This window comes from Biomphalaria glabrata, chromosome 5, assembly GCF_947242115.1.
Source record: "Biomphalaria glabrata chromosome 5, xgBioGlab47.1, whole genome shotgun sequence".
In the NCBI taxonomy this organism is placed as follows: domain Eukaryota; kingdom Metazoa; phylum Mollusca; class Gastropoda; family Planorbidae; genus Biomphalaria; species Biomphalaria glabrata.
This window is the reverse complement of record NC_074715.1, coordinates 51,948,421-51,976,277: the sequence shown is the minus strand read 5'-3', so window position 1 is coordinate 51,976,277 and position 27,857 is coordinate 51,948,421. Positions and strand designations below refer to the sequence as shown.

General features: G+C 38.3%; 2 protein-coding genes across 4 annotated transcripts in view; one reads left to right on the top strand and one right to left on the bottom strand.

Moving 5' to 3' along the window:
* Window positions 1–27,857, bottom strand: part of LOC106058914 (uncharacterized) — a 99,131-nt gene that overhangs the window by 33,184 nt on the left and 38,090 nt on the right. The window lies entirely within an intron of this gene.
* LOC129926422 (kappaPI-actitoxin-Avd3b-like) lies at window positions 1,211–2,478 on the top strand. The gene is made up of 2 exons (XM_056030267.1): window positions 1,211–1,369; window positions 2,181–2,478. Exons 1-2 carry the CDS (start codon window positions 1,297–1,299, stop codon window positions 2,342–2,344), a joined length of 237 nt encoding a protein of 78 aa, XP_055886242.1. The 5' UTR covers window positions 1,211–1,296; the 3' UTR covers window positions 2,345–2,478.

The following is a 27,857-nucleotide window of genomic DNA, read 5'->3' as shown; positions in this document are numbered from 1 at the left end:
TTGATGACGCTCCAGAGTGACATCTCTAATGGGTACCTGGCGTAAACTGTGGAGAGGAAGGGCGGTTGGTCACTGTGCTGGTCACCTTGTACCCTCATTAACCTGTAGGGTCGTAAATATAGTGCCCCCGTTTTCACAGCGCGACGCCATGATGCTCTATCATTTGGTTCCGTCTTCCAGGTTGTAGGATCAATGCTGAAGGTTTTCAGAGACGCTTTGAGGGTGTCAGTAAAGTAAAGTTTCCCCTCTCAGACCTTGCGATCCATGGGACAGATGATGTTACTGGGGACCTAGGTTCGAAACCTGGTGAAGATTTGGATGATTAATTTCGGGATCTTTGGGCGCTTCTGAGTCCATCCAACTCTAATGGGTACCTGACATTAGTTGGGGAAAAGTAAAGGCGGTTGTTCGTTGTGCTGACCACAGGACATCCTCGTTAACCGTAGGCCACAGAAACAGATGACCAATAGACTACAAGGTGTGAAAGGGGAACAACTTGAGGGTGAAGCTTTTTCTTAGCCCTTCTTGTGAGTGCTTTCCCTTTCTTAAAGATTAAATATAAGTCGGTTGATCACTGTCCCTCAGTAGCGAGAAATAAATGTTAGAATCTGGACCATCTTCACAATGATCAGGAGTTCAAGCCCTGCTATTATCTAAAGAGATCTAAACTATAAGGCAATAATCTTAATCACTGAATGAATGTCTGGAACTGACAAATCAATCTTTTTAAAATTTCTAAAAATCTATTATCTTTATACATAAAAAAAAATCATAAAAACAAACATACATGTAGTAACCTATTTATGGATATCTTTAAAAAAAAATAAAATGTATCATTGTTTAAAAAGCTTTCAGCAGTATCCTAGATGTAAGCTAGTCAATATATGAAATTTAAAATCAAATTTTTCACTTTTTTTTTTTAAAGCTAATAGTGTCAAACATTTATTGGTGTATGCGTAGCTAGAGACTGATATCAAATAAATTGCGACATTTATTGCTTCCACTCAGAATAATTAGAACAAACTATTTCGCAATGGTTAAGCTTTAACAGTAAGTTAAGATGAAATATGCTAATTGTATTCATGATACCTGAAGTACAAACAATAATGTATAATTCAAATCAAAATGAGGTACATTGTAAAATTTTATGATCGCTACCACACACCGATTGTAGGCCCGAATCCCTGAATCAAGTGTACACAACTCCTATATAAACCTAGTCACTTCACTGAGAAAGTCACTCTACACCACCACGACAGCCGCTTCTAGTCTCCAGACGTCAACAACCAGCTGAAAATGATGACCAAATTTGTTGTCTTCTGCCTCTTTGCGGCTCTGTTCATTCAGATGTCTTTTGGTCAACACACTGGTAAGTACAATACGACTTTAATGCGGTAAGATTGACTTAAGTTTGACAAATATTAATGTTAGATCTGCACTTAATTAGTAAGATCAAGGCGTATAGCACTAAATAATAATTATAGCTTTTATATAGCGAAACTTTCATGCTTATAGCATGCTCAGAGCGCTTTTGTTCCAATCTCATTTGTGGACCAGTGGGGTGGTGGGGGTATCTGGGAGAAGGTTTTCCGTGAAGGCTTCAGGCGCTCAGTAAACGCATCTCAGATCGAGTCGGGAGTCGAACCTCGAGTCCCCTTCATAGGTGGACAAGACAAGCCAAGCTCAAGCGTACTTAGCCTCTCGACCACGCTTCCCCCCACAAAACTTAGAAATACTCAAATATGTCTTTTCCCGGCTTCAGCGTGGCACCCTGTTGTGGACGGTCGTTGACTTGTAGCAACAAACTAAACTCAGCACTGACTTTCGACGTCACAACCGGTGGGCAATGGAGACCAATAACTCGATGCCACGTCACAGGCCTGTACGACGTGACAACGAGCTATTGGTCTCCACTGCCCACATGTTGTGACGTCGAAATTCATTGCTGAGGCCTACTATAACTATTGGTATTGATGAAATGCCTCCAAAAAAAAGCTTTTGGAATCAATTTCGTTCCAGAAGCCTCTCAAGACGCCTCTCGCGAACCCATAACAAAATATATTCTGCAAGACAAACGTTAAAGTTAAAATTTTATAAAAAGCTGTAGTGAATTTTAAAAGAAGAATGGACATTGAGAAATTGAAAGCGTTAATTTATCTCCCTTGTTTTGTTTTTTCCAGAAGCCGACTGTCTGTTGGAGTTGAAAGAGGGACTCTGTAGGATGGATCTGCCAAGGTTTTACTTCGACGCCGTGGCCTGTAAAAAGTTTAGTTACGGTGGTTGTGATGGCAACGCTAACAACTTTGAGACCCTAGAAGAATGTGTCAGTATTTGCCAGAAGTAAATAGGACACAGACTCGAACGCACCCACAGCATCACAGTCACGGTCTAATTGAAGCAATACTAATGAACTTTTTGGTTTCCGAAATTGTCTTTAGGCCAATTCTTTTGCTGAGTAAAATAAAAACCTAAAACTAATTGCCATGACTTTTCAATTCTTTTTTTTAAATAACATTTTATCAAATGCTTTATACTAAATGATTCCTAAAATGGAAATACCTCGCATTATATTAAGATCATTATAGAAATTATACACGTTTCATATAATAGCTTAATTGTTTTTGTATTTGTTTGTTATACAAACATCCTCGCAACAGCTCAAAGTAATAGTCCTGTTAATCTAGTTCTGCTATCTAGTTCTGCATGTTAACCAGAGACTCAAACTGCTGTAGGTTTTCCTGGCTGATTCAGGCAACCTGTTCCAATCCCTACTGCTACTAGGGAACATTTCTATTACAAAGACTTTCCTTAAAAATAAAGATAATTACGTCCTACGCACATCGATGTGTTAATCTAGTCACGCATGTTAGAATCTGCTCAGATTCAAATAAAATTTAAAAAAAAAAAAATATCATTCCAAAGTGTGTTAAAATTAAGCATGTATGTACATGTTATCTTATAAAATACAGACGTTACTTACAAAACTAGTATAATAACATCCTAGTGATGCTCCTAAGTCAATATAGTCATCATGCATGTTAATCGAAGACTAAAAGTCTGCCAAGTCATTGGTTTTCCTTGCTGACTCAGGCAACCCATTCCATGCTCTAATAGTACTAGGGAAGAAGGAGTATTTGTACTAATGTAGTACACCACCAGAGCCGCTTCTAGTCTCCAGACTTCAACAACCAGCTGAAAATGATGACCAAATTTGTTGTCGTTTGTCTCTTTGCGACTCTGTTCATTTCAGATGTCTTTTGGTCAACACATTAACACTAACATTAAATTAATGCTCCCTCTCTACAACTAACAATAAATACTCCCTTTCCATATCACCTAAGACACACACACACCCAATAACAGTTACTCTTTTGTGTTGTAAGATCAAAGATGAGCATAAACGTCATATCTAGACGTAAAAAAAGGAAATTTTTATACACATTTGACTAGATGCAATGACACATACTAATTACTGTATACCTGCTGACAGGGCCGGTCCTAACAATTGCGGGGCCCTATGCGAAACTGATTGCGCGGGGCCTAGTCTGGGTGGGAATAAGGATAAAAAGTGAAAATTAAGATGCTGTATTAGAAAATAAATTCGATTTTGAATTTTATTCATTCTTTACTAAGTACAAAATTGCAATCTAATAAACTTTACTTTACGAACCTTGAAACCTATTGCATATTTATATGCCAGTGACTATGAAAGCAAATAAAGTATTGGAACTTCCGATTAAGGTGAAAATTCACCCGATTATTACATTTTATGAAATGAAAGCTGACAATGCCTTTTTTTTCTTTTATCGCGAGTAGGATTGGCGTTTTCTGCAATGACAGACATCCACAAATGAAAATTTGTCTATTTTTCAGATTTTTAATGAGTTTTTTTTATAGAAAATTTGAATTCAGATTTCCAGGAATTTTTCGTATATATTTTGCATTTTAATAACTACACCTAGAATTAGCGCGGGGGCCTATGAAAGCGCGGGGCCCACTGCGACCGCATAGGTTGCAGTGGGCTAAGACCGGCCCTGCCTGCTGACGTACTATTCGACATCTTTTCATTGTTTTCTTTATACTATAGTGGCTGGTAAGTGAGAGTACCGCTTACAGAGCTTGCTCTTTATGGGCAGAAAATGCGTAGCTCATTCATGGCTGTCGGTTAACAAGGACATTATGTATCCAGCACAACGACTAGCGCCATAACTAAATCACCTTTACTTCCCTCAACGTATGTTAGGTATTCAATACAGTTGGGTGTATAGTAATAATAATAATAATACAGGACAGAGTCATTAGAACAAAAAATTACGAGAAGCATATCCTTAAACTCAATATTGTTGACAAATGCCGAAAATGTGGAAATGTGGGTGAGTCAATTGAACACATAATGGCGGGATGTTCAGCCCTGTCGGAATCTGCCTACCTAGGTCGCCATAACCAAGTTGCAAAGCTAATACACCAGCACTTGGCTTTGACACACAATTTGATCGGTAAGGATACTCCTCCATATTATAAATACTCACCACAAGAGGTTCTCGAGTCTACGGATCATCTACTGTACTGGGATAGGCCTATTTTGACTGACAAAACGGTAGATTTTAATCGTCCTGATCTGCTGCTCATCGATAAAAAAGAAAAGGCCGCTACCATTATTGACATCGCCGTACCACTATCTCATAATTAAAAAAAAAACTGAGCTGGAAAAACAACGAAAATATGGGAACCTTGGCTTGGAGATTAAGCGTTTATAGAAATTATCTAAAATAACAATATACCCCATTGTTATATCAACCGAGGGAATAATAACAACTGACCTCACAGATACCTTCAAGTCCCTTGGCATTCCTAGGAACATCTTCGTTGCCTGTAAGAGGGCGGTACTGCTGCAGACCTGCCACATCACCAGAAAATTCCTCAGTGGAAACTGTTAAAGGGACTACGGTGAATTTTGTTTCTCTTTAGCGAAACTCGACCCTGGCAGCGCCAGAGAATGAATACTCGCCCTTTTATAATAATAATAATAATCTTTATTGTCCGTATGGAAACTAGTCTTACAATTTGTGCATTACACCAAACAAAAAACATTATAACTATAAGAAACCAAAGTGTACATTCACACCAGGCTCACTCATAATTTACATGTGACAAAGTTTATACCAGATTGTTCCTATTTAATGATTTGATTGCCAGGGGAACAAAAGAGTGTTTGTGTCTGTTTGTCTTTGCTATCGGTGTCTTGTATCTCTTTTGTGTTATGTCAGCAGGTATACAGGGGCTTTACTTTAAAAATCCCAAAAAGTTGATAATTCACTTCTTCACCGGAAGCTGAACCCAAGACATCTGGGTTAGAAAGTCAAGCAAAGAATATGTAAGGCTGAGGTTAACGGGTGGAGTATTTCATTTATCTACGCATTTCAAGCTGTGACCTACATATTTTGCCACACCCAACGCGGACAATGATGTTGTCTACCAAAGGCCGATTTAATTTCTCTTCTCCCTGTCTAGCTAACTTAATGCTTTTTAAAAAAAATATGTTTTGCATGTTACTTCAGACTTAATAATTATTACATCCTACTAGAACAAACCTCCCGCATGCTGGCGGGAGAAGGCGGTGGGAAAAAATTGAACCCGAGACGACAGTCCAGTCAGTCAGCCGTATTCGGTGATGGCTTTTCTTTGAGCCTCATACGTATTAGATTAGATTACATAATTTATAATAGCAGTTAAATTAGGACAATTTCATGTCGTTCTCGAGTTTCTACCGAAGTCTCAGGTAACCATTGATATAGGCAGCTGTCGCGTTTGTAAGACATTTAGACGGTAGCAGACTTAATCGTTGTCGTAAACACATTCTCACGACGTTACACATAACATAAACAAGTATCTACGATTTCCCGACACATTGATGTTGGCAGTCATTGCGTTTTGTCTAGTGAACAAATTATTGAGTCAAGTTTCTGAAGTTGTTTGTAAAATGTTTTACATGTTTCGGATGTTCCTTCAGAGTTGAAGATAATTACCCAGGACCATCGATAAATCTGAACGACAGTCCAGCGCGCAAACCTCACGACCAGGCAGCCATCCGAGACTATGTATTTTCCATTTCAAAGAAGACGCCAGAAGATAGTAAACTTTTGAAGTGTTGTCTCTTATATTTCAGCCTCGGACTGTCTGCTAGACGTGGACAGAGGGCCATGCAGAATGGACAGGAAAAAGATCTACTACGGTGCTACAACTAACAGTTGCCAAGAGGTTGTCGTGGCACAGCTAAACAACTTTGAAACCATCGACGAATGCATCAATCTTTGCCAAAAGTAACCAGGACACAAACCAAGACTCAGTTTGTTTGTAAAATGTTTACCATGTTTCGGATGTTCCTTCAGTGTTAAAGATAATTTACTTCCTAGTTCAAACCTCCCCGCAGGACGACGGGGGATGGGAGCGGGCAGGGTTTGAACCCGGGACCATCGATAAATCTAAACGACAGTCCAGCGCGCAAACCGCACGACCAGGCAGCCATCAGTTTGAAGTAACACTCAGCAGCCACCACAATACAATGGAATGTAGCCATCCATATCAACTTGCAGATGTGTGAATCATTTAGAGTTATTTAGCTACATCAAAACTGTATTGTATTGTTTTGATGACTTGAATAAATATGATGAATAAAAACAAATTATCTTTTTTGTTTCTTTAGAAATGAATGTATTCGTACACTTTGTCATATTGTTCAAATACTATCATGAATAATTTATTGGAGATGTTCATACATGGCGGGAAAACTATTAATAGTAAGCTTTTTGGTGTCTCCGGAGCGCTAAATAAAGGAAGTTTTGATAAGCTATTGTAGTATATACAAGGCTAGCTCTCAGCGAAAGGAGGTAACAATAGTCGATGTATTTATTTACAGTTATAAAAGGCACATAGAGACAGGGACTTCAGCTATCAAGTCAGTACATAAGAATTAAAACTACAGTGGCTATAATACATCAAACACTGAACCATAATTTTACAAATACACAAAACAAAACCTAATAAAATACTCAAACACAAAGATAAAGGCACATTTCTTATTCAATACTCTAGACTCTGGAACAAATCATGCAAGTGCTCCTTCTTCCCTAGTGCCATTAGAGAATAGAATGGGTTGCCTGAATCAGCCAGGAAAACCAACGACTTGGCAAAGGTTAAGTCACTCATTAATATACATGACTAGATTCACACATGGATAGGCAGGTCGGCGGGATGTAATAATTATTTTCACTTTTGAAGTAACGTCTGTAATTTAGAAGATAAGATTTAAAAAAAAAAATAAAAAAAAAGTTACACCACTGTGAAAGAGAGCACTCATAACCAGGTATTGATTTTGTTTAGGTTATGACGACCTGCAGAGAATCCTATCAACTTATCTGGTCGAGCAGACGACACGACACGGACAGCGTAGGCACAAGGCTCCCAGCGATCGTCACGTGACTTATGCCAGTCCGTTGTGACGTATGTAGTGTAGCTCTCTAAAGAGTGAGGCATGTTCAGTCCTGAGCCTATAAGTTATTTTCTCCGATTATTGCTCCTTATGATTTTTCATTGTTCTGTTGATTCTAACTGAACAGATGTACTTTTAAAGTGGTATCCCTTTATGAAAACTATACATAGAAAACTGTTCATAGACTCTTCGCTGGCAGAATAGTTACCGTTTTGACTTGAGACGTCTGAGAAGGCTTTAGCTCACAAGTTCAAATTCAGGTCGTTCGTTTTTTTGGTTTTTTTTTGGTTAATACCCTTAAAAAAGATCACCAAGATGCCTTGTTCTTCCCCATTTCAACTGGTCCAGATAAGTGATAGAATCATAGCGTATTGAGAACGCTAAAAGCATGAAATTATGCAAAACAAAAGCAATTGGTAAAAAAATAATTCTAATCGCACAGATTTTTTATTGTTAGTGTAGATCTATTACAAATGTAATTACATGACTGATCCAAACTAACTGTACACTTAATATAAGCTTTGTTTTTTTTTTGTTTTTTTAAGTATTTTGTGCATTTTGCTTGTCTATATTTTTTTATTCGCCATTTAGAAGTTAAAAACCAAAGCAAACAACTTAGGTTCTAAGACATAAGTTTTGTTGTATCGGTTATATTATCACGTGACTTGATGTTGTTATTGCGCATGTCAACACAGCATGTGATAATCTCAACATCACTTCCTGTTTCATCGCATTCGGTGCACTGGATGACAGCACACCTTAAAACATGGCGAAACGAGCCGAGTGATGTGCAGAGACCTCTCAATCAGTCAGCACACACTTAGATCTAGTCATCCGATCATTGTGAAGCTGGAAGCTTGTGCTGGCCCACTCGCATGCGTCTTTGGCGCCCGTCGTCTGAGTGCTAAACATGGCGTGACACTGTACGCTCTAAGAGGATGTCCTTTCGTGAGTGTCGAGGGACTTGTCAAGGGTGTCATAGAGATATGTATGTCTCATGCAATCAGCACGAAGACTGTGAGAGGCAGCGAGGATACAGGCTAGGCGATGTTGAACGGGAGAGAGCAGTAAAAGGATAGCCGCGTAAAACATATTAACTGTTTCTTATCTTATCTTATATAATACAGACTTTACTTCAAAAAAGAATATGATTACGTTTTACGCGTCATGCATTTAGTCATGCATATTAACCAATGACCTAACCTCTGCCAAGTCACTGGTTTTCCTGGCTAGCTCAGGCGACCCATTACATGCTCTAATAGCGCTAGGGAAGAAGGAGTATTTGTACTAATTTGTCCCAGCATATGGGATGAGGAATGTGCCTTTATCTTTATGTCTTTCTGAGTATTTTATTAAATTTTGTTTTTATATTTGAAGATTATGGTTCAGAGTTTTATGTATAATTGCTACTTTACTTTTGAGTCTTCTGTCCTAAAGGCTTTCTAATTTTAGTGATTTTACTAAAGGTGTTACTCTAGTCAAAAGTGAATATTCGTTTGTTATGAATCTCACTGCTCTATTTTTGTGTCTGTTCCAGTTTCTTAATGTTTTCTTGAGTTGAGGGGGTCCCAAACAGAGGATGCATATTCTATTATTGGCCCAACCAAGGTTAAGTATGAGCTACTTATGCAGATGCTTCAAACATATTTAAATACAAGGCAGGGTGTTATGGAGTCTGTGTTTGTGTGTGTTTCTATGCTGACGGTGAGAAGACGTTAGCGATTGGTTATTGGCCATGCTGTGTGAATGATGTAAGATAAGCGGGGATGTCGTAAGCTGTGTTAAGTACGCCAAACGAGTCTAGGACGCCAGAGTGTAAAGACGTGTTTTTGTATTCTGTTTAAAATACCATTTTATATTATTACTAAAGTCTACTTCATTTATTTCATTTCATCTCAAGTTGAATTTGTCTTTAGTGAAACAAATATTATATTTATTTCTGTTCACAAAGAATTTATTCAAGTGTTTTCAAGTTTTATATTTTTTTTAAATTATTATCATAGCTTTTATATAGCGCTATTTTCATTCTTATAGCATGCTCAGAGCGCTTTGGTCCAATCTCATCTGTGGACCAGTGGGGTGGGGTGGGGAGGGGGTATCTAGGAGTTGGTTTTCCGTGCTGCGCTTTAGGCGCTCAGTTATGTTAAAATATAATCAGCATACAGCGGTTAAGTTGTCTACCAGCAGTTTGGTGTTACAAGTCAACGACCGTCCACAACATAGGGATACTGACAAGATGATGTGGAGTGGAAGTCGACCTAATGGCATTCTGTATGGCGATCTAATAGAAGGCTGGAGAGCCGCTGGTCGCCCACTTTTAAGGTCCACTGATGTATGCAAACGCGACATGAAGCTTTTCAAAATCGACACATGAAGCTGGGGAAAAAGTAGCATGGAGTAACATGGAGAAAGAGCATAAACGAAGGGTCCTGGATTGCAGATGTCATACACAACAGTAGTAGAAAGAAGGGTGAAAGTGCAACGAAAACACACCAAAGACTCACAGAATGCTATTAGCGTAGCCAAAGGAGTTTTGAGTTTCAACCCCCTTCAGTACAAAGTACAAAGACATGTACAAAGACGTGTACACATATACGGAAATCATCAAATTAAATAAGTTCTCAATGAAGAATGATTAGAAAAAGCTCTTTCCGTTATGTGCAATTAATTAACACCTCTAGCTAATAAGATTAATTTCTATATTTTTATGTCTTCGGAAGTTCTCTCTGCTCTTCATGTTGTCCTATTGATTCAGATCTTCTATTAGAACTTTCTTTCTTTACATGTCTGTATTATAAGGTTGTGTTACGATGCTCTCCCTTAATCAGGCCTTCCTGTAACCGCTCAACACCCTACATATAAACCCAAGAACTTGACAACAGGAGTTACAAAATAATGTATTACTTTAATGAGTAAATAAATAACAGCAAATATGACACAATTGGCAACACAATAAACTTGCTACACTGTACATCAGCGTAATACCGAACTAAACTCTACTGTCTGTCTATCTCATCCTGGACTCGTACTGCTTCACCCCGGACTGACTTCATGATAAACTAACAGTCCCGGTCTCCTCGCTGTCCTGTACTGAACTGACTCACACACCCTGTATCTGTTTCTCCTGAAGGCTTTAGATCACATGATCAATCACGGGTGATTTTTGTAATGGCCATACTAGTACTAGAGCTCGAGGTGGCTGAGTGGTTAAGCGCTTGGCTTCCGAACCTGGCGTTCTGGGTTCGATTCTCAGTGAAGACTTGGATTATGAATTTCGGGATTTTTAGGACGCCCCCGAATCCACCCAACTCTAACCGGTACCTGACTTTAGTTGGGGTAAGTAAAGGCCATTGATCGTTGTGCTGGCCACATGACACTCTGCTCTTTAACCGTCGGCCATAGAAACAGATGACCTTAACACCATCTGCCCCATGGATCGCAAAGTCTGAAAGGGAAACTTTACTTTTAAATACGAGTACTGTCCCTTGGCACAGCTTACTGTCATGCAGCAGGTGACATTGCTTGTGTTACGTGTATCGTCACACACAAAATTAACTCTATCGCCCCGTCGACAATACTTTCCAGCTACAAACAATACGTTCCAATAAGGTAATGGGTTGCCAAGTCGTGTGATATGCATTTCGGACTGCCATCACAATGGCCTCGAGTTTAAATCCTATCTGCTGCTTCCCACCCCCATCTATTTTTGACTGAGGAGGTAAGGTTTGTGCCCCAAGAACTATGAGAGTATACCATGGGAGGTATTGGAACACTTACATACTTATATATAAGGCTTGTCTCCGAGACCGAAGATCAATGAGGAATGCAGTATTTCCCGTGGATTCGCAGCCCCAGCTGTGACCTACATATTTTGCCACATCCGGAGCAGGCAAACTTACTGAGTTCCTAAAAGACTTATTAAGTGGAACCATGGTGAATCAGCGGATTGGTGGTTCTCACTTTGAATGAAAGGACACCCAAAACGTGTAAAATAAAACATAAAAAACTTTTCTTCGAAACATGTAGTTGAACAGAATTTATGAAATTTAGGCACCGGATATTTAGGCACCGCATATTTACGGATATTTAGGCACCGGATATTAAGCCACCCGGAAATTTAGGCACCCGAATACTTAGGCACCTGGAAATTTAGGCACCCGGAAATTTAGGCACCGGAAATTTAGGCACCGGATAATTAGGCCCTTTTTGACAAGGCGGAAAATTAGGCACCGGATAATTAGGCACTCTTTAATTAGCGACCTTAATTTTGAAAATAATTTTAAAAATGTTAACGTATATTTTATCCTTAGGCTATGGGCTATCGGTGACTTTATAATAAATAGCAACTACAGCGATTCCAACTAAAGAAAAGCTGAAAAATGGGGAAAAATGACAATCATGAGAATGTGTGGAAACAAATTACTCCTGAGTCATTATATAATATTAAAAGCACAGGATTCAGGGGAGGGAAGGTAGAGATGATTCTCCACTCATTGCTTCTCTCCATCACCAACCCCTATGGTTGACTGGTGAGTTTTTAAAATTGTAATTATGCAATTTCCGGGTGCCTAAATATCCGGTGCCTAAATTTCCGGTGCCTAAATTTCCAGATACCAGTTAACATGTTTTCTATTTCTGTTGTATCTTTCTCTTTTCTTCTAGCTGCATTTCTTGTTATTCTTTTCTGTATCTTTTTCTTTCTTTCACTATCACTCTCTCACTACCTCTCCCTTCTCTCTCTCTCTCCCACCCCTTCTCCTCCCCGTTTCTCTCTCTCCCTCTCTCACCCCCACTGTACAGCAAGAAAAATCTAATTTATTGGACAGTGACCCATGTCTTTAAATAAATCTTCAGCTTATTAGTTTCTTTGTTTTGTCACTAGACATAATCAATAGTTGATTATATGACACCATTACCGCCTCCACGAAACTAGCCAGGTCAGCGCTTCTTACAGTGTGGACTACAGGTCAGCGCTTCTTACAATGTGGACTACAGGTCAGCGCTTCTTACAGTGTGGACTACAGGTCAGCGCTTCTTACAGTGCGGACGCGGACTACAGGTCAGTCAACTTCGACTAGCTACATAAAATAAATATCAAATTGACACAAAACTTGGATTAGCGTAGAAGCTTAAATATTTCTGTTCTTCTACACTCTACAGCAGCGGTTCTCAACCTTTTATGCTCGGCGACCCCTTTTACAATCTCCCACTCTGCCGCGACCCCCTCCCCCGCACACACACACACCTATAGAAGAATAGACAAAATCCATTTTTTCGATGGCCTTTGGCGACCCCTGGCAAATCGTCAATCCCAAGGGGGTCGCGACCCACAGGTTGAGAACACCTGCTCTACAGACAATGTGCGGTATGCACTTTGGAAGGTAGTTCGGTCGTTTTTGGTTCGAAGACGGCCCGCTGCCATTCCTCGTCGTCCATCGGTAAGTTTGGGCTAGGATGTAATTATCTTCAAACTTTGAATTGGTTTAGAATACCATTTTATATTTTGGCCAAAGTCTACTATATTTATTGCATTTCATCACAAACTGATTTTGTCTATAATTTAAAAAAATTTATATTCAGTATTATTCACAAAGTAGTTATTTAAATTATTGCAAAGCCTACAACGGTTTAGTTGTCTACCAGCAGTTTGGTGCTACAAGTCAACAACAGTCCTTAACAATCTACAGGTCTTTATAATGCATAGCTAGAAATCCAAGAGAACAGATTATGAAACAATCAGAGGACCTTCCTGTTATTATGAACAACAGAAGTGCATCCCCGGTCTGATATTCTCACAATTAATAGCGGAAAGATATTGTTTCGTAAAACAAAGGGCAGGATTTCTCTATCACGGGCGAGATCTTTAAACTAACTTGAGACATCGACCCGGTTTTTTTTGTTAACCCAGCCTTTAAGCTAATTAGTTTCATAATCTTTTCCACTAAAATTTTCCCCCAAGAAAAAATAAATAACATTTTCATTATGGTACTGGCGTCTAGATTATGACGTCATAACTACTGCGAAATTAGTGCTAGCAGAGCATGGAATGGGTTGCCTGAGTCAGCCAGGAAAACCAATGACTCGGCAGAATTTAAGCCATTGATTAACATGCATGACTAGATTAACCAAGGACACGCGTAGGGCGTAATCATCTTCTATTTTTGAAGTAACGTCTGTATTTTATAAGATAAGAGAATAAACTAGTCAGTATTCAGCAAGAGAATCTCAAAGAATTCGAAATCATTAGTATCATTTTGATGATACGGGGAGATAGAAAACATTGAATTGTAAGGACCCCTTGACAAGACCCACTTGATACATGGGCAACACACGAATCCCCACTTTAAATAGAAGTGACAAAAGCAATCCCCACTTTAAATAGAAGTCATAAAAGCAATCCCCACTTTAAATAGAAGTGATAAAAGCAATCCCCACTTTAAATACAAGTGATAAAAGCAATCCCCACTTTAAATACAAGTGATAAAAGCAATCCCCACTTTAAATACAAGTGATAAAAGCAATCCCAACTTTAAAAACAAGTGATAAAAGCAATCCCCACTTTAAATAGAAGTCATAAAAGCAATCCCCACTTTAAATAGAAGTGATAAAAGCAATCCCCACTTTAAATACAAGTGATAAAAGCAATCCCCACTTTAAATACAAGTGATAAAAGCAATCCCCACTTTAAATACAAGTGATAAAAGCAATCCCCACTTTAAATAGAAGTGATAAAAGCAATCCCCACTTTAAATACAAGTCATAAAAGCAATCCCCACTTTAAATACAAGTGATAAAAGCAATCCCTACTTTAAATACAAGTGATAAAAAGCAATCCCCACTTTAAATAAAAGTGATAAAAGTAATCCCCACTTTAAATATAAGTGATAAAAGCAATCCCGACTTTAAATACAAGTGATAAAAAGCAATCCCCACTTTAAATACAAGTGATAAAAGCAATCCCCACTTTAAATACAAGTGATAAAAGCAATCCCTACTTTAAAATAGAAGCATCAAAATAATTATCATTTAAAAAACAAGGCAAAGCTTATCTTATCTTATCTTATCTTATCTTATATAATACAGACGTTACTTCAAAAAAAGAAGATGATTACGTCCTACGCGTCATGCATTTAGTCATGCATATTAACCAATGACTTAGATTCTGCCAAGTCACTGGTTTTCCTGGCTAGCTCAGGCAACCCATTCCATGCTCTAATAGCACTAGGGAAGAAGGAGTATTTGTACAAATTTGTCCTAGCATATGGGATGAGGAATGTGCCTTTATCTTTGTGTCTTTCAGAGTATTTTATTAAATTTTGTTTTTGTATTTGAAGATTATGGTTCAGTGTTTTATGTATTATTGCTACTTTACTTTTGAGCCTTCTGTCCTGAAGGCTTTCTAAATTTAGTGATTTTACTAAAGGTGTTACTCTAGTCAAATGTGAATATTCGTTTGTTATGAATCGCACTGCTCTATTTTGTGTCTGTTCTAGTTTCTTAATGTTTTCTTGAGTTGAGGGGTCCCAAACAGAGGAGGCATATTCTATTATTGGCCTAACCAAGGTTAAGCTTATATTAGAATTAAGTCATCTGTTGTAACCGGTCGTTGACTTGTAGCACCAAGCTGCTGGTAGACAACTAAACCGCTGTAGGCGTATTGTATCTTGACTAAAATAATATTTAAATAACTTGAATAACTTCCTTTTGTGAAGAAACTAAATAACGCTTTATTAATAATATAGATACAATCCAACCTGTGATAAATGAAATAAATGTAGTAATAGTAACAATATCGTTTAACCAATAACTCACTACAATAACACCACCTTTCAGTCTCACGTTCTGGAGTCGTCTCCCCTAACTCAGACCAAATGACGACAATGCCAACTATGTTGCATCATTCGCTAACCTCGTCCCACAGTCACCATAGAAACACACACACACACACACACACACACACACACACACTCCATAACAGTAATGAAACAAAAAATCAAGTAGAGATTTAGATGACCCAGTTCGTCCCTGTGCTGCTCTGTGCGTCACACGCACACATCACATTACTCACAATTATAGGGCATTCCCAGCAACATTGGCCTGGAATGAACCAACAAGAGACCACAGGTAGGGCCCTATTGGTAAGGAAACTAGGAACAGGAGAAACAAAGATGAATTCAACTTAATACGGGATCGTGTTGGCTTGACGGAAGAACTTCCTTCTCTACAGCTGTTTAAAAACACGGTCTCTTTCACTGCTTTCTTAAGTATATGAGCACTCCGTAAAACTCAAGTAGCAAATACATATGCACTGCACTTTACAATACTATACTTTATTATGCTATAATGTAATCTAATATAACATATAATATAATATAATACATTGAAGTGCAGAGAAGTACAATGAAGAGCAGAGAAGTACATTGAAGTACAACAAAGGGCAGAGAAGTACATTGAAGGGCTGAGAAGTACATTGAAGTGCAGAAAAGTACACTGAAGTGCAGAGAAGTACATTGAAGTACAATGAAGGGCAGAGAAGTACAGTGCAGTGCTTAGAAATATAACGAAGGGCAGAGAAGTACAACGAAGAGCAGAGAAGTATATTGAAGTGCAGAGAAATACAATGAAGGGCAGAGAAGTACATTGAAGTGCAGAGAAGTACATTGAAGTGCAGAGAAGTACATTGAAGTGCAGAGAAGTACAATGAAGGGCAGAGAAGTATATTGAAGTGCAGAGAAGTACATTGAAGTACAATGAAGGGCAGAGAAGTACATTGAAGGGCAGAGAAGTACAACAAAGGGCAGATAAGTACAGCGAAGGGCAGAGTGTTACAGTGAAGTGTCATAATTGTAAAGTCGTCTACTCTACTTGTATGCAGTTACAAATCGCTAGATTTTTTAAAGTAACTAAAGTTGCATGAAACTGACATTTACGTTATGAAGTTCTTAGCATTGATTTTAATTGTGGGTCTATTACAGGAGAGCCGCTGTTCGTCCACCTTTAAGGTACGCTGATGTATGCAAACGCGACATGAAGCTCTTCAAAATCGACACCAAAACTTTGGAAAAAGCGGCACTGGATAGATCCAGATGTAGAGTGAGCCTAAAGGAATTGTCCCGAATTGCAGATGTCATACGCAACAGTTGTAGATTGAAGGGTGAAAGTGCAACGAAACCTGGTGATTACAGATGCCCAACCTGTGACCCAACCTGTGACCAAAGCTGTGTATCAAGGATTGACCTCTTTATTCCCACAAGATATGGTAAAGGGAAAAGATCATCTCCTGAGACGTAAAATGCCACCAGTACATTATGTTGGAAAAAGAGAAATACGTAACAATATAAATATATGGACTCGGCAATGAAGCAGCTTTCATTTCCTTATTTTTACCATGCTATCTGAATCGATAGTGAGTCAAAAAATATGGTCGTAAAGTTTTCTAGGATTTCGTTCTCCACCCACAAGAAAATGTGTTAAGATCTGAATACAACCTAATTCCCATCTCCCACATCAAAGGGAAGGAGCAATAAAGTATACATTCATTGCTATCATTTTTTTTTCTCTTTATGGCTTCCGGGGAAAACAAAACAATATGGCTGACATCGAAACTAATTCTTAGATCTAGATTTTTGTCGGAATCATATAGGAAGATCATCAGAGTGTACTACTCTGAACCCCCTCCCCCCAAACAAAACCATACACACAAAAACATATGCTTTTAAATTCTCGTACCGTTGTCATGTGTAGTACTATTTACACTTATAAATTATACATACAAAATAAGAATGTAATAACTCAAACTGACAAACATTTTTTCTTCAACTACTTATGTTGGAGATATTGACTTTTAATTTAACTAGTTAATGTTCTATCTTGGTGTATTCATGAATATTCATAAGGGACCGATTAATATGCACGACTAGATTGACACATGAAATGCGTAGGACGTAATTATATTCTTTTTGGAGAAACGTCTGTAATTTATAAGCTAGATATTATTAGCACAAACTCAAATGCCCAATCCATGAGCTGTTAGATCTCATTACCATAATCCATAAAGCAGAAACATATTCTACTAAAATACCCAGAAAAACATAAAGATAAAAGGCACATTTCTTATTCTCTTTTGCTGGGACAAATTCGAACAAGTGCTCTTTCTTCTCTAGTGCTAATAGAGCTTGAAATGAGTCACCTGAATCGGAGAACCAATCACTTTTAGCAGTCTCTAATTATATGCAGATAATTATCTTCTTCATTGAAGGTTCTGCAAAGTTGTTTCTTTGTATCTATTCAGACATTGCCAGTGACAGTTCTTTATGGAGACAGCTTGCCACCCAACGCGCCGAACGTCGCGGAAGGACCTAAGTCTAAGTAAGTAAGTAAGTCAGGTATTATTAGAATATCTGTTGTGTATTAATTAAATATCCTTCTTCATACCAAATTTGTTGTTGCATATGTCTACCAGATTTACTGAGTACTATCACAACAATCATGTAGATTCATAAACTAACTCACTGGTAGAAGACATCACTTTTATTAAGCATAAAATAACAATTCACTGTCTAGTCCATGTGGTCCGCTCTCAGAACGAGGCTTTTTACCCATCATTCCGCGCAAACTTTCACGTGAAAAGTGTTACCCATGAGTCTTAACTGTACTGTAGTTCATGTCGTAATGTCTAACAAACAATGGTGTGACAGGTTCGTCTTATTATCTTATCTTCTTATCTTATAAATTACAGACGTTACTTCAAAAGAAAAGATGATTGCGTCCTACGCGTGTATCTGTGTCAAATCTAGTCAAGCATGTTAATCAGTGACTTAAACTCTGCCAAGTCGCTGGCTTTCCTGGTTCATTCAGGCTACTCATTCAATTCTCTAATAACACCAGGGAAGAATTTGTCCTAGCCTATGGAATAAGAAATTAGCCTTTATCTGCTTTGTCTTTCTGAGTATTTTTATGACGTTTTGTTTTTGTTTTCATAAATTATGGCTCAATGTTTCATGTATTATTGCTACCTTACCTTTTAGTCTAATTAAAGTGATTTTACTAATGGTGTTACTCTAAACCTATTTTGCGTCTTTTCTAGTTTCTTTAAGTTTTCTTGAGTTGAAGATCTGTAATCTGTAAACAGCTATAAAGCATTATGTTCAAACCTTGGCCGGCAAAATAACAAAGAAAACTGTAGACATATCTTTTTTGACGTCTTCTTCTAAACCTTTAAGACGTCGAGACACAGCCAAGACTTTCTTATTCTTATCACGTAAAGTAAGCCACGCCTTCTGCCTGCCGCCTCCCCCAGTTGCCTTCACTCGGACACCAATAGCCAAAGGCTATCAAGGAAAAAAAAATCACAAAGCCTCGTTTTGAGAATAACCGGAAATGATATTCGCAGACGATTTTTTTTTTACATTTTTTAAAATTATTTCAAAGGGACGCTATCTAGTTGTTAAGTTCTTCGACTTTCATCGTTTTGTTTTCATAGTGAATGTTTTTTTTTCAGTTAAAAATTAATGTTAGAACATTTTTGTTGGTAACTAATTGAAGATTTTATTTAAAAAAAAAATGGCTAGATAACGGAAGCTGCAATTCTCTTCCGGAATCTCATTTTTTTTTTGCTGGGGGGGGGGGGGGGGGGGGGTTTAGATGACGTCTGAGATGATCTGTGCAGTAGTTTCCAAATTCTGGCAGCCCTCAGTATGGTTATTCTGCTATAGGGATGTTTTGGGGCCAGTGTTTTGTTCGGGTCTCTCGATGGGGAGTGCGGTTTTGGGGGGGGGGGGATATGGTCGGCATTCTCTGGTGACACTCCAGTTGGGAAAATCTAACGGGTCCAAATGTACGGGACATATGTAGTCTCTTTCTGTTGCGAGGCTGTAGCGATTAATGGACACACCTTTGAAAGTTGTATTATAGCAGGAGGTCTAATGGAGACTAGGGATCTTCCCGTTTTCCCCATAACATATTCGGGCAGCCCATTCCATTCTCTAATGGCACTGGGGAGGAGGACGAGTTTCTCATAACACACGGAGTAGGACGTGAATTTATACGTAGTCGTAACCTGATTGTCTCACGTGGTCGTTTCATTATTTGTACACAGTTGTGTATGTCTTCTCACGGTCCTGGCATAGATATGATTTTATTAAAAGAAAGACTTTAAAGGTTAAGCCTTGTTTTTTTTTTTTAAAGGAAACCTCAGAATTTGCGCTATTCAGTTTTAGCTTTATCATCATAGGAATCCTTGGGCTTTATGCCTCTTTTCTTTGCCTCTTTTTTGGGCTTTATATGCCTCTTTTGTGGGCTTTTTTTTTTTTTTTTATTTTTTATTTTTATTTTTTTTTTTAATATGTTTTTATTTGTAAGTTACCATAATTCACAAGTATTAAATCATAAACAATTGAAAAGTGATTAACCTAAAAATATAATAACAGTAATAGTTGAATTTCTTTATTTATTAACACTTTTCTTTTTTCCAACCAATGGAACTGAAAAAAATATCAATAATACATTCAAAAATGTCGTTCTAAAATAGCTTCGTTCCATTGTGCATGGAAATTCATGTACGGCAGTTTAAATACCCAACATGAATATTACCATTTTTTGAAGAATCAACCAAGTTATGAAATTGAGAGACAAAGTAAGAGAGAGAGAGAGAGAGAGAGAGAGAGAGAGAGAGACATTGAGAGAGAGAGAGAGAGAGAGAGAGAGGCAGGTAATTGAAAGTAAAAAAACAACAACTAATGGAATACACAAAAAAAAAAGAAAAGAATAGCAATTGGGACTTCCCTGTGGATACAACCTAGCTGGTGGCCCTACTAAATATGTAAATGTTATTCTAATTTAATTCACAGGTCTCCAAAGACTACAGCCAACAGGAGAATCAAGAAAGGTAACTCTAGCGAGTCCAACTACTGAACTGTTTTGTGAGTGGGGGGGGGGGGGTTGGGGAGAGAAAGAGAGAGAGAGAAAGAAACAGAAAAAGAGAGAGAGAGAGAAAGAGAGAGAGAAAGAAACAGAAAAAGAGAAAGAAAGAGAGAGAGAATGAGAGAGAGAAAGAAACAGAAAAAGAGAAAGAGAGAGAGAATGAGAGAAATAGAGAAAGGGAGTAGAGGGAGAGAGAGAGAGAGAGAAAGAAACAGAAAAAGAGACAAAAGAGAGAGAAAGAAAGAGAGAGAATGAGAGAGATAGAAACAGAAAAAGAGAGAAAAAGAGCGAGAGAATGAGAGAGAGAAAGAAACAGAAAAAGAAAGAGAAAGAGAGAGAGAAAGAAACAGAAAAAGAGAAAGAAAAAGAGGAGAATGAGAGAGAGAAAGAAACAGAAAAAGAGAAAGAAAGAGAGAGAGAATGAGAGAGAGAAAGAAACAGAAAAAGAGAAAGAAAGAAAGAGAGAGAATGAGAGAGAGAAAGAAACAGAAAAAGAGAAAGAAAGAGAGAGAGAATGAGAGAGAGAGAAAGGGAGTAGAGGGAGAGAAACAGAAAAAGAGAGAGAAAGAGAGAGAGAATGAGAGAGAGAAAGAAATAGAAAAAGAGAGAGAAAGAGAGAGAGAAAGAGAGAGAGAAAGAGAGAGAGAGAGAGAAAGAGAGAGAGAAAGAAACAGAAAAAGAGAGAGAAAGAAAGAGACAGAAAGAGCGAGAGGGACATGTAAAAGATGGAACTAACAGAAAAAACAGATGTCTAAAGGACGAACAAGTTACTAAAAGAAACAACGAAGAGATAACAGAAGAGAATGTGTAGAAAGAACAAAATAATATAGTAACAAAGATAACATGCAAAAGAAAAAAATAACAACTTTAAATTAGGCGTATATATGGAAAGAACTGCACACTTACAGCTGCATATCTCAATATTTTAAGATTTATTTCCTCTTTTATATATTAAAATATAAAATTCATTAATTACCACACAAAATAATTAACTAATTGGTTAATTAAACAAGGTTACAAAGGCAGTTTGTGTGGAGACACAAACTCAAAATCGGCGCCCGAAGTGGTCCACCCAGGCCTGATAAAAAGGCAGGTTTCCCGTGTTACTTTTAATAGTGAATAGTTGTAAAAGTGTATTTTTATGAAAAAAAAACAACTGTTTGCATAAGTGATTTAAAAAAATTAGATTTTTCACTTTCAGAAAAGTAAAAAGTAGCCGTTGCATCAGAACTTTAAATGGACTAAAATATTATGATGTCGGATTTTCACCATCTTTTACTATTTACGAGATCTAAATGGGACGGACGGACGGACGGACAGACATTTTAGCATTCCCCTTTCGGGGGCCGCTAAAAAATGGATTCACGTCTTGTTAGGGACATGAATAATTGTCTAAAGTTTCAATTTGATCTGAGAGTGGGAAGTGGGAGAAATCACGTGCTCAACATGTGTACCTGACAGACAAACTGACGGATATATAAGTTTTGAAAGAAAAAAAAAGATTTATAACACAAATGTCCACCCCAACCAGAAGGCCGCCAAGTAAACAAATCTACCGATCCAAATATCAAAGTTGAAGTTCGCTTTCTCGCTTGTGGCATTCTCAATGTCAAGACTCGCGACATTGACACCAGTTGTCCAAAGACGTGCGAGAATAATGACCCCTGGGCAAGTTGAGGGGATCACTTCCGTTCCTTTAAAAAATATTTTTTTTTACAAAGCTTGTATCTACTCACTCTGTCTGTCTGTCTGTCTGGTAAAAAGTTTAAATATGTTTTTTTTTCTTCCATTTCCCATTCTCGGATCAAGTTTAAACTTTGCACAATTATTTATTGAACCTGACAAGACATGAATGAATAAAAAAAAATTAAACTATTACTTAATTAATTGTTGGTGATTAATTACTTTGTTTGATTTCGAAATAAGGGGAATAAAAACTTAATGAGAGATGTGGATTCAAATATGGATATTGTCCCCTTATTACGTTTTGACATGTTTTTTTTTCCTCCCATTTCCTATTCTGGGATCAAGTTAAAATTTTGCAAAATTATTCATAGTCGATAACAATACACGAATCAATCCAAAAATAACCAATTAATTAATCCCCTAGTTAAATACTGAGCCCCCCCCCCCCTGGCAAGACCCTCGGTCCCCCCGTAGTCCGACACTGGGCCCCGTAGTTAAATACTGAGCCTTCGTAAGACACTAGGTCCCCGTAGTCCGACTCTGGGCTCCAATAGTGAAATACTGAGCCCCCTTAATCCGACACTGGGGTCCGTAGTCTGCTCTGGGCTCAAGTAGTGAAATACTAAGCCCCCTTAGTCCGACACTGGGGTCCGTAGTCCGACTCTGGGCTCCAGTAGTGAAATACTGAGCCCCATCAGTCCGACACTGGGGTCCGTAGTCCGACTCTGGGCTCCAGTAGTGAAATACTGAGCCCCATCAGTCCGACACTGGGGTCCGTAGTCCGACTCTGGGCTCCAGTAGTGAAATACTGAGCCCCATCAGTCCGACACTGGGGTCCGTAGTCCGACTCTGGGCTCCAGTAGTGAAATACTGAGCCCCTTTAGTCCGACACTGTGTTCCCGTAGTTAAATACTGAGCCCCCTTAGTCCGACACTGTGTTCCCAAAGTCTGACTCTTGTTCCAGCCCATAAAATCTCACCATCTTCACCGAGATTCAAACCCGAGATCTCTAGGTTCGGGAGCCAAGCGCTTTACCCCTCAGCCACCACGACCCACAATGTGTAGTTATTACTTTGTAGTTCTTCTAGATTTCATTCCTGTGACAAACATTCAAGCCCTGGATCCGTGAAATAGTTTCCACAGAACACAAATCCTAGTTAGAATATTCAATAATCTGAAAGCTCTTACTAGCCATCAAGCTTAAAATATAATTTATGTATAAGGCTTTGAACGGGAAAACACATACACTGGTAAAGTAGAAACCATAGACTTACATATACTATATCTAGGCTGGACATGGAGACTTTTTAAAAACTACAAAAAATGTCATGAAAATGTTTTAGAAAGTTGGGTCAAGGCGTTGTTTTTTAAAGAAGTTAAAAGAAGTGACTGCTTTTTTTTTTTCAACCTTAACCTATGTAACAATATAATTAAATTTTTAGTTCTAGATCTAGTAAATGAACATCAAAAATAAGAGTACCCAAGTCTCATAATAATCTTCTTTATCAAAAGACTGAATGCAACACTAAATTGTAATTTTTTGTGTAGTTTTGATAATCAATTACTAGATCTACATCTAAAAAATAAAATTATGTTACATAGGTTAGGGTTGAAAAAAAAACAACAAAACGTTACAGTTAAATCGGGCAGTCGCGACCCCCAATTTGTGCTTGATCATTTTCATGGATGAATATGCTTGCTCGCATCAGAATGTTGATTGGAGTAAAGAGCTTTATTTCACAAGTCCTTGACCTCTCACTGCGAAGTGCCCAAAGCAATTCTATCGACGCGCGCCAGTAGACAGGATGACATGTCATAGTCACAGCTTTGACATGGCCACGGTACCGGGACTCTAAACACAGCGATGACAAAGTCGGATGCACAACAGACTAAAAGGTTGGCGTGACATTTATTTTTATTTTGATGGTGGTTCTCGTTACCATAACAACGTTTTTCTCACGAGAATGGACGTGATAATCAATGCTGCCCGCTTTTTTTTTTTAAATTCAATGTTCCTTTAGTGATTTTAAATTTTTTATACATTTTCTATCAGTGTTCAGTCAGTGACATACACTGGTGTCCTATCAATATCTTATCAATATCCTATCAATGTCTTATCAATGTCCTATCAATGTCCTATCAATGTCTTATCAATGTCTTATCAATGTCTTATCAATGTCTTATCAATATTCTATCAATGATCTATCAATGACCTATCAATGATGAATAATTGTTTTATCAGGGACCCTTCAGTTAATGCGCCCTATCGGTCCCGTAATGTCGTATCACAGTCCTATCAATGTCCTATCAGTGTACTTTCAATGTCCAATCAATGTCCTCTTTTTTCATCTTGAAATAGTTTTATGCCGATTGTCTAAAAATAGGCAGATCGTTTAACTTTCTCATCCAATTTAATCCACAAATGAACAAGATTACTAAGACAGTTTGTGTGGAAACACAAACTCAAAATCGGCCCCCGTAGTGGTCCACCAAGGCATGTCAAAAAGGCAGGTATCAATATTTTCAGAAAGAACATCAGAATTACATTTTATCAAAGACAAATGACAGAGAAGAATGGAGAAAGAAGGTTGACAGATCTTGTGTGGTGCCCTAGCGGTCCAGCAGACCATAGGATGTGGTGAAAGTGAATGTGAACCTGTCTTATAATGAATTTCTAATTGATCTAATTGTTTTATAAAGGGTCGAAAGCGTGGTCGAGAGGCCAAGTGCGCTTGAACTAGGCTTGGCTTGGCTACCTAGAAGGGGGCTCGAGGTTCGACACCCGACTCGGGCAGCACGGAAAACCAACTCCTAGATACCCCCTCCCCCCCCCCCCCACCGGTCCACAAATGTGATTGGACCAAAAGCGCTCTGAGCATGCTATAAGCATGAAAGTAGCGCTATATAAAAGCTATAATAATAATAATAATAATAATCCTCAAATCCTCAAAAAAAAAAAAAAAAAATTTCTCTTTCGGGGGCCGCCAAAAAAAAAAAAAAGAAAAAAAAAAGTTCATTAACATGAACTCAATTTCATTTGGTTTTTGCACGCGCTTGTCAGTTCAACTCGCTTCATTAAATTTTTAATTTTTATCTTCTGGTTATAAATTCTTAATTCGTTATATCTTAATGTACACGCTTGAGTAAATCTTATTTTAATTGCGACATTAATTGAGATTTCTAATTGGTCGATAACCTTAGTTTTAAACCACTGGGGAAATTATCACAGACAAGTGCCAACAAACGCGATCAGTTATTCCCAGCATCTTTACAGCCCTCAGACAACGCCGCTTGATCTGGCTTGGACATGTTCGCCGGATGGAGGACAATCGCATCCCGAAAGTCATCCTCTACGGACAACTCGCGACTGGCTCAAGAAAAATTGGTCGCCCCCACCTCCGTTACATAGATGTAATAAAACGAGGCCTCAAATCAGTGAACATTAATACTGACCATTGGGAAGACATAGCTCTAGACCGCAACAGGTGGAGAGAGACAGTGACCAAGAAAGCAATGGACAGTGAAAGTACATGGGTCTCAGCCCAGGAAGAAAAACGCACAATGCGAAAAACGGCCAGCTCCTCTACCACCGAAGCAAAAACCACCTTAACCTGCGCTATCTGTGGACGGGAGTGTCTCTCTAAAATAGGGCTCCACAGCCACATGAGGAAGTGTGCTCTGAGATGAACCATAGTCGTTCTACGACTGAAGGAGGTCAATGAAAGCCTGAATAAACGACTTATTTAGTTAATCATAGATATTTCCAATCAACCATTAGAAAAGCAACAACTACTGTTGTGGGCTAATCTAATCTGACTTCGACTATGCATCAATTATTACTTAAAATTAGCCACAGAACATTACAAGTTGACTATAGTTGATAACAACATTCAGTTCTATAAAATGATGCTTTATTAACCACTGGGAAATCCGTCTAGTCTTCCTAAAACGTCGCTATATCTAATTACTATTGAACTACTATTCAAAACACAGCATACTTCTAACATAACGCCATGTTGGTCTCTTGTTCGCCTAAGTCTACTACGTCATTAGTCTTGTCTTACTACGTCATTACTTTAACCGTCGCTAAAACTATACACAATATATTTATCTAACAAAACTAACATACTTTCTAAACTAGTACATTACACTACTATCAACCATTGGAAAGACATAGCCTTATGTAAATCAACACTCTCTCGCTCGCTACTTTCACATGTTCTGTATGTGGACTAAACAGACTGAGAAAAATAGCAACCAAAAGAAATTCTCTCTGAAATAAAACTCTCATTTTACAGCTAAAAAGTGGCTGCCTGGTCGTGCGGTATGCGTTCTGGACTGTCGTCATGTTGATGCAGGGTTCGGGCCTTTTCCGCTCCATTCCCTGTTGTCATATAGGAGGTTTGGGCTACTTATAATCTTGGTTTCTAAAGTGACGTCTGTGGCCTCCTCAAGTCACGAAATGACTCTGGTCTCACCTCACAGAAATGAGATGAATGCCTGGGCATTAGCTATGACTATAGTCTCATCTCCTAGAAATGAGATGAATGCCTGGGCATTAGCTATGACATAGTCTAATCTCACAGAAATGAGATGAATGCCTGGACATTAGCCATGACTATGGTCTCATCTCATAGAAATGAAATGAATGCCCGGACATTAGCTATGATTATAGTCTCATCTCCTGAAATGAGATGAATGCCTGGATATTAGCCATGACTATGGTCTCATATCATAGAATTGAGATGAATGCCTGGGCCTTAGCTATGACTATAGTCTCATCTCCTGAAATGAGATGAATGCCTGGGCATTAACTATGACTATAGTCTCATCTCCTAAAAATGAGATGAATGCCTGGGCATTAGCTATGACAATAGTCTAATCTTCTAGAAATGTGATGAATGCCTGGGCATTAGACATAACAATAGTCTCATCTCCTAGAAATTGATGAATGCCTGGACATTAGCCATGACTATGGTCTCATATCATAGAAATGAGAAAATTTCCTGGGCATTAGCTATGACTATAGTCTCATCTCCTGAAATGAGTTGAATGCCTGGGCATTAGCTATGACTATAGTCGCATCTCCTAGAAATGTGATGAATGCCTGGGCATTAGCCATGGTCGGAATGATGTCTAAAAAGTTGCAAGACTATCGTAAGATTTCCACCAACCATATTTCCTAGCGTTTGTGTCGAGGTTTTTAATCAAAAAAGATCTTGCGAAAGATTATATTTATATAAAAATGCTTATTTACTGTAAACCCTCTTCAATTAGTATGTAAAAAAAAACAACTTGTAGTTAATGTATTTCGTTGAGCGAGATTAGGCGCTTGATGACCTTTGACCTGGCTCGTTAGAATGTAATTAGTAGGCACTCCAAAAACCGGAAATGAGGCTCAGAATGCATGTCAAGCTCTGGGCGAGGAATTAAAGGACGGGATTAGAGTTAAAAGAAAGACTTCAGTTCTGCTGCACGAGAGCTTTTGAGCACATAAAGCGATGACGACACTGTCGTGCTGCTACAGAAACAGACAGACATTTTGACAGACTGTGAGATATAAAACAATAGACAGACATTCAGACAGAGAGTGAGAGTTGAAACATTTGACAGACATTTTGACAGATTGTGAGATATCTTATGTAATACAGACGTTATTTCAAAAAACAAAAAAGATGATTACATCCTACGCGTCATGCATTTGGTCATGCATATTAACCAGTGACCTAAATTCTGCCAAGTCACTGGTTTCAGACATTTA

Bases quoted from the DNA above. Each gene is read 5' to 3' on its own strand.
- LOC129926422 (XM_056030267.1), top strand. From the start codon at position 1,297: ATGATGACCAAATTTGTTGTCTTCTGCCTCTTTGCGGCTCTGTTCATT. The intron at 1,370-2,180 runs GTAAGTACAATA...TGTTTTTTCCAG, and splicing joins GTCTTTTGGTCAACACACTG to AAGCCGACTGTCTGTTGGAG.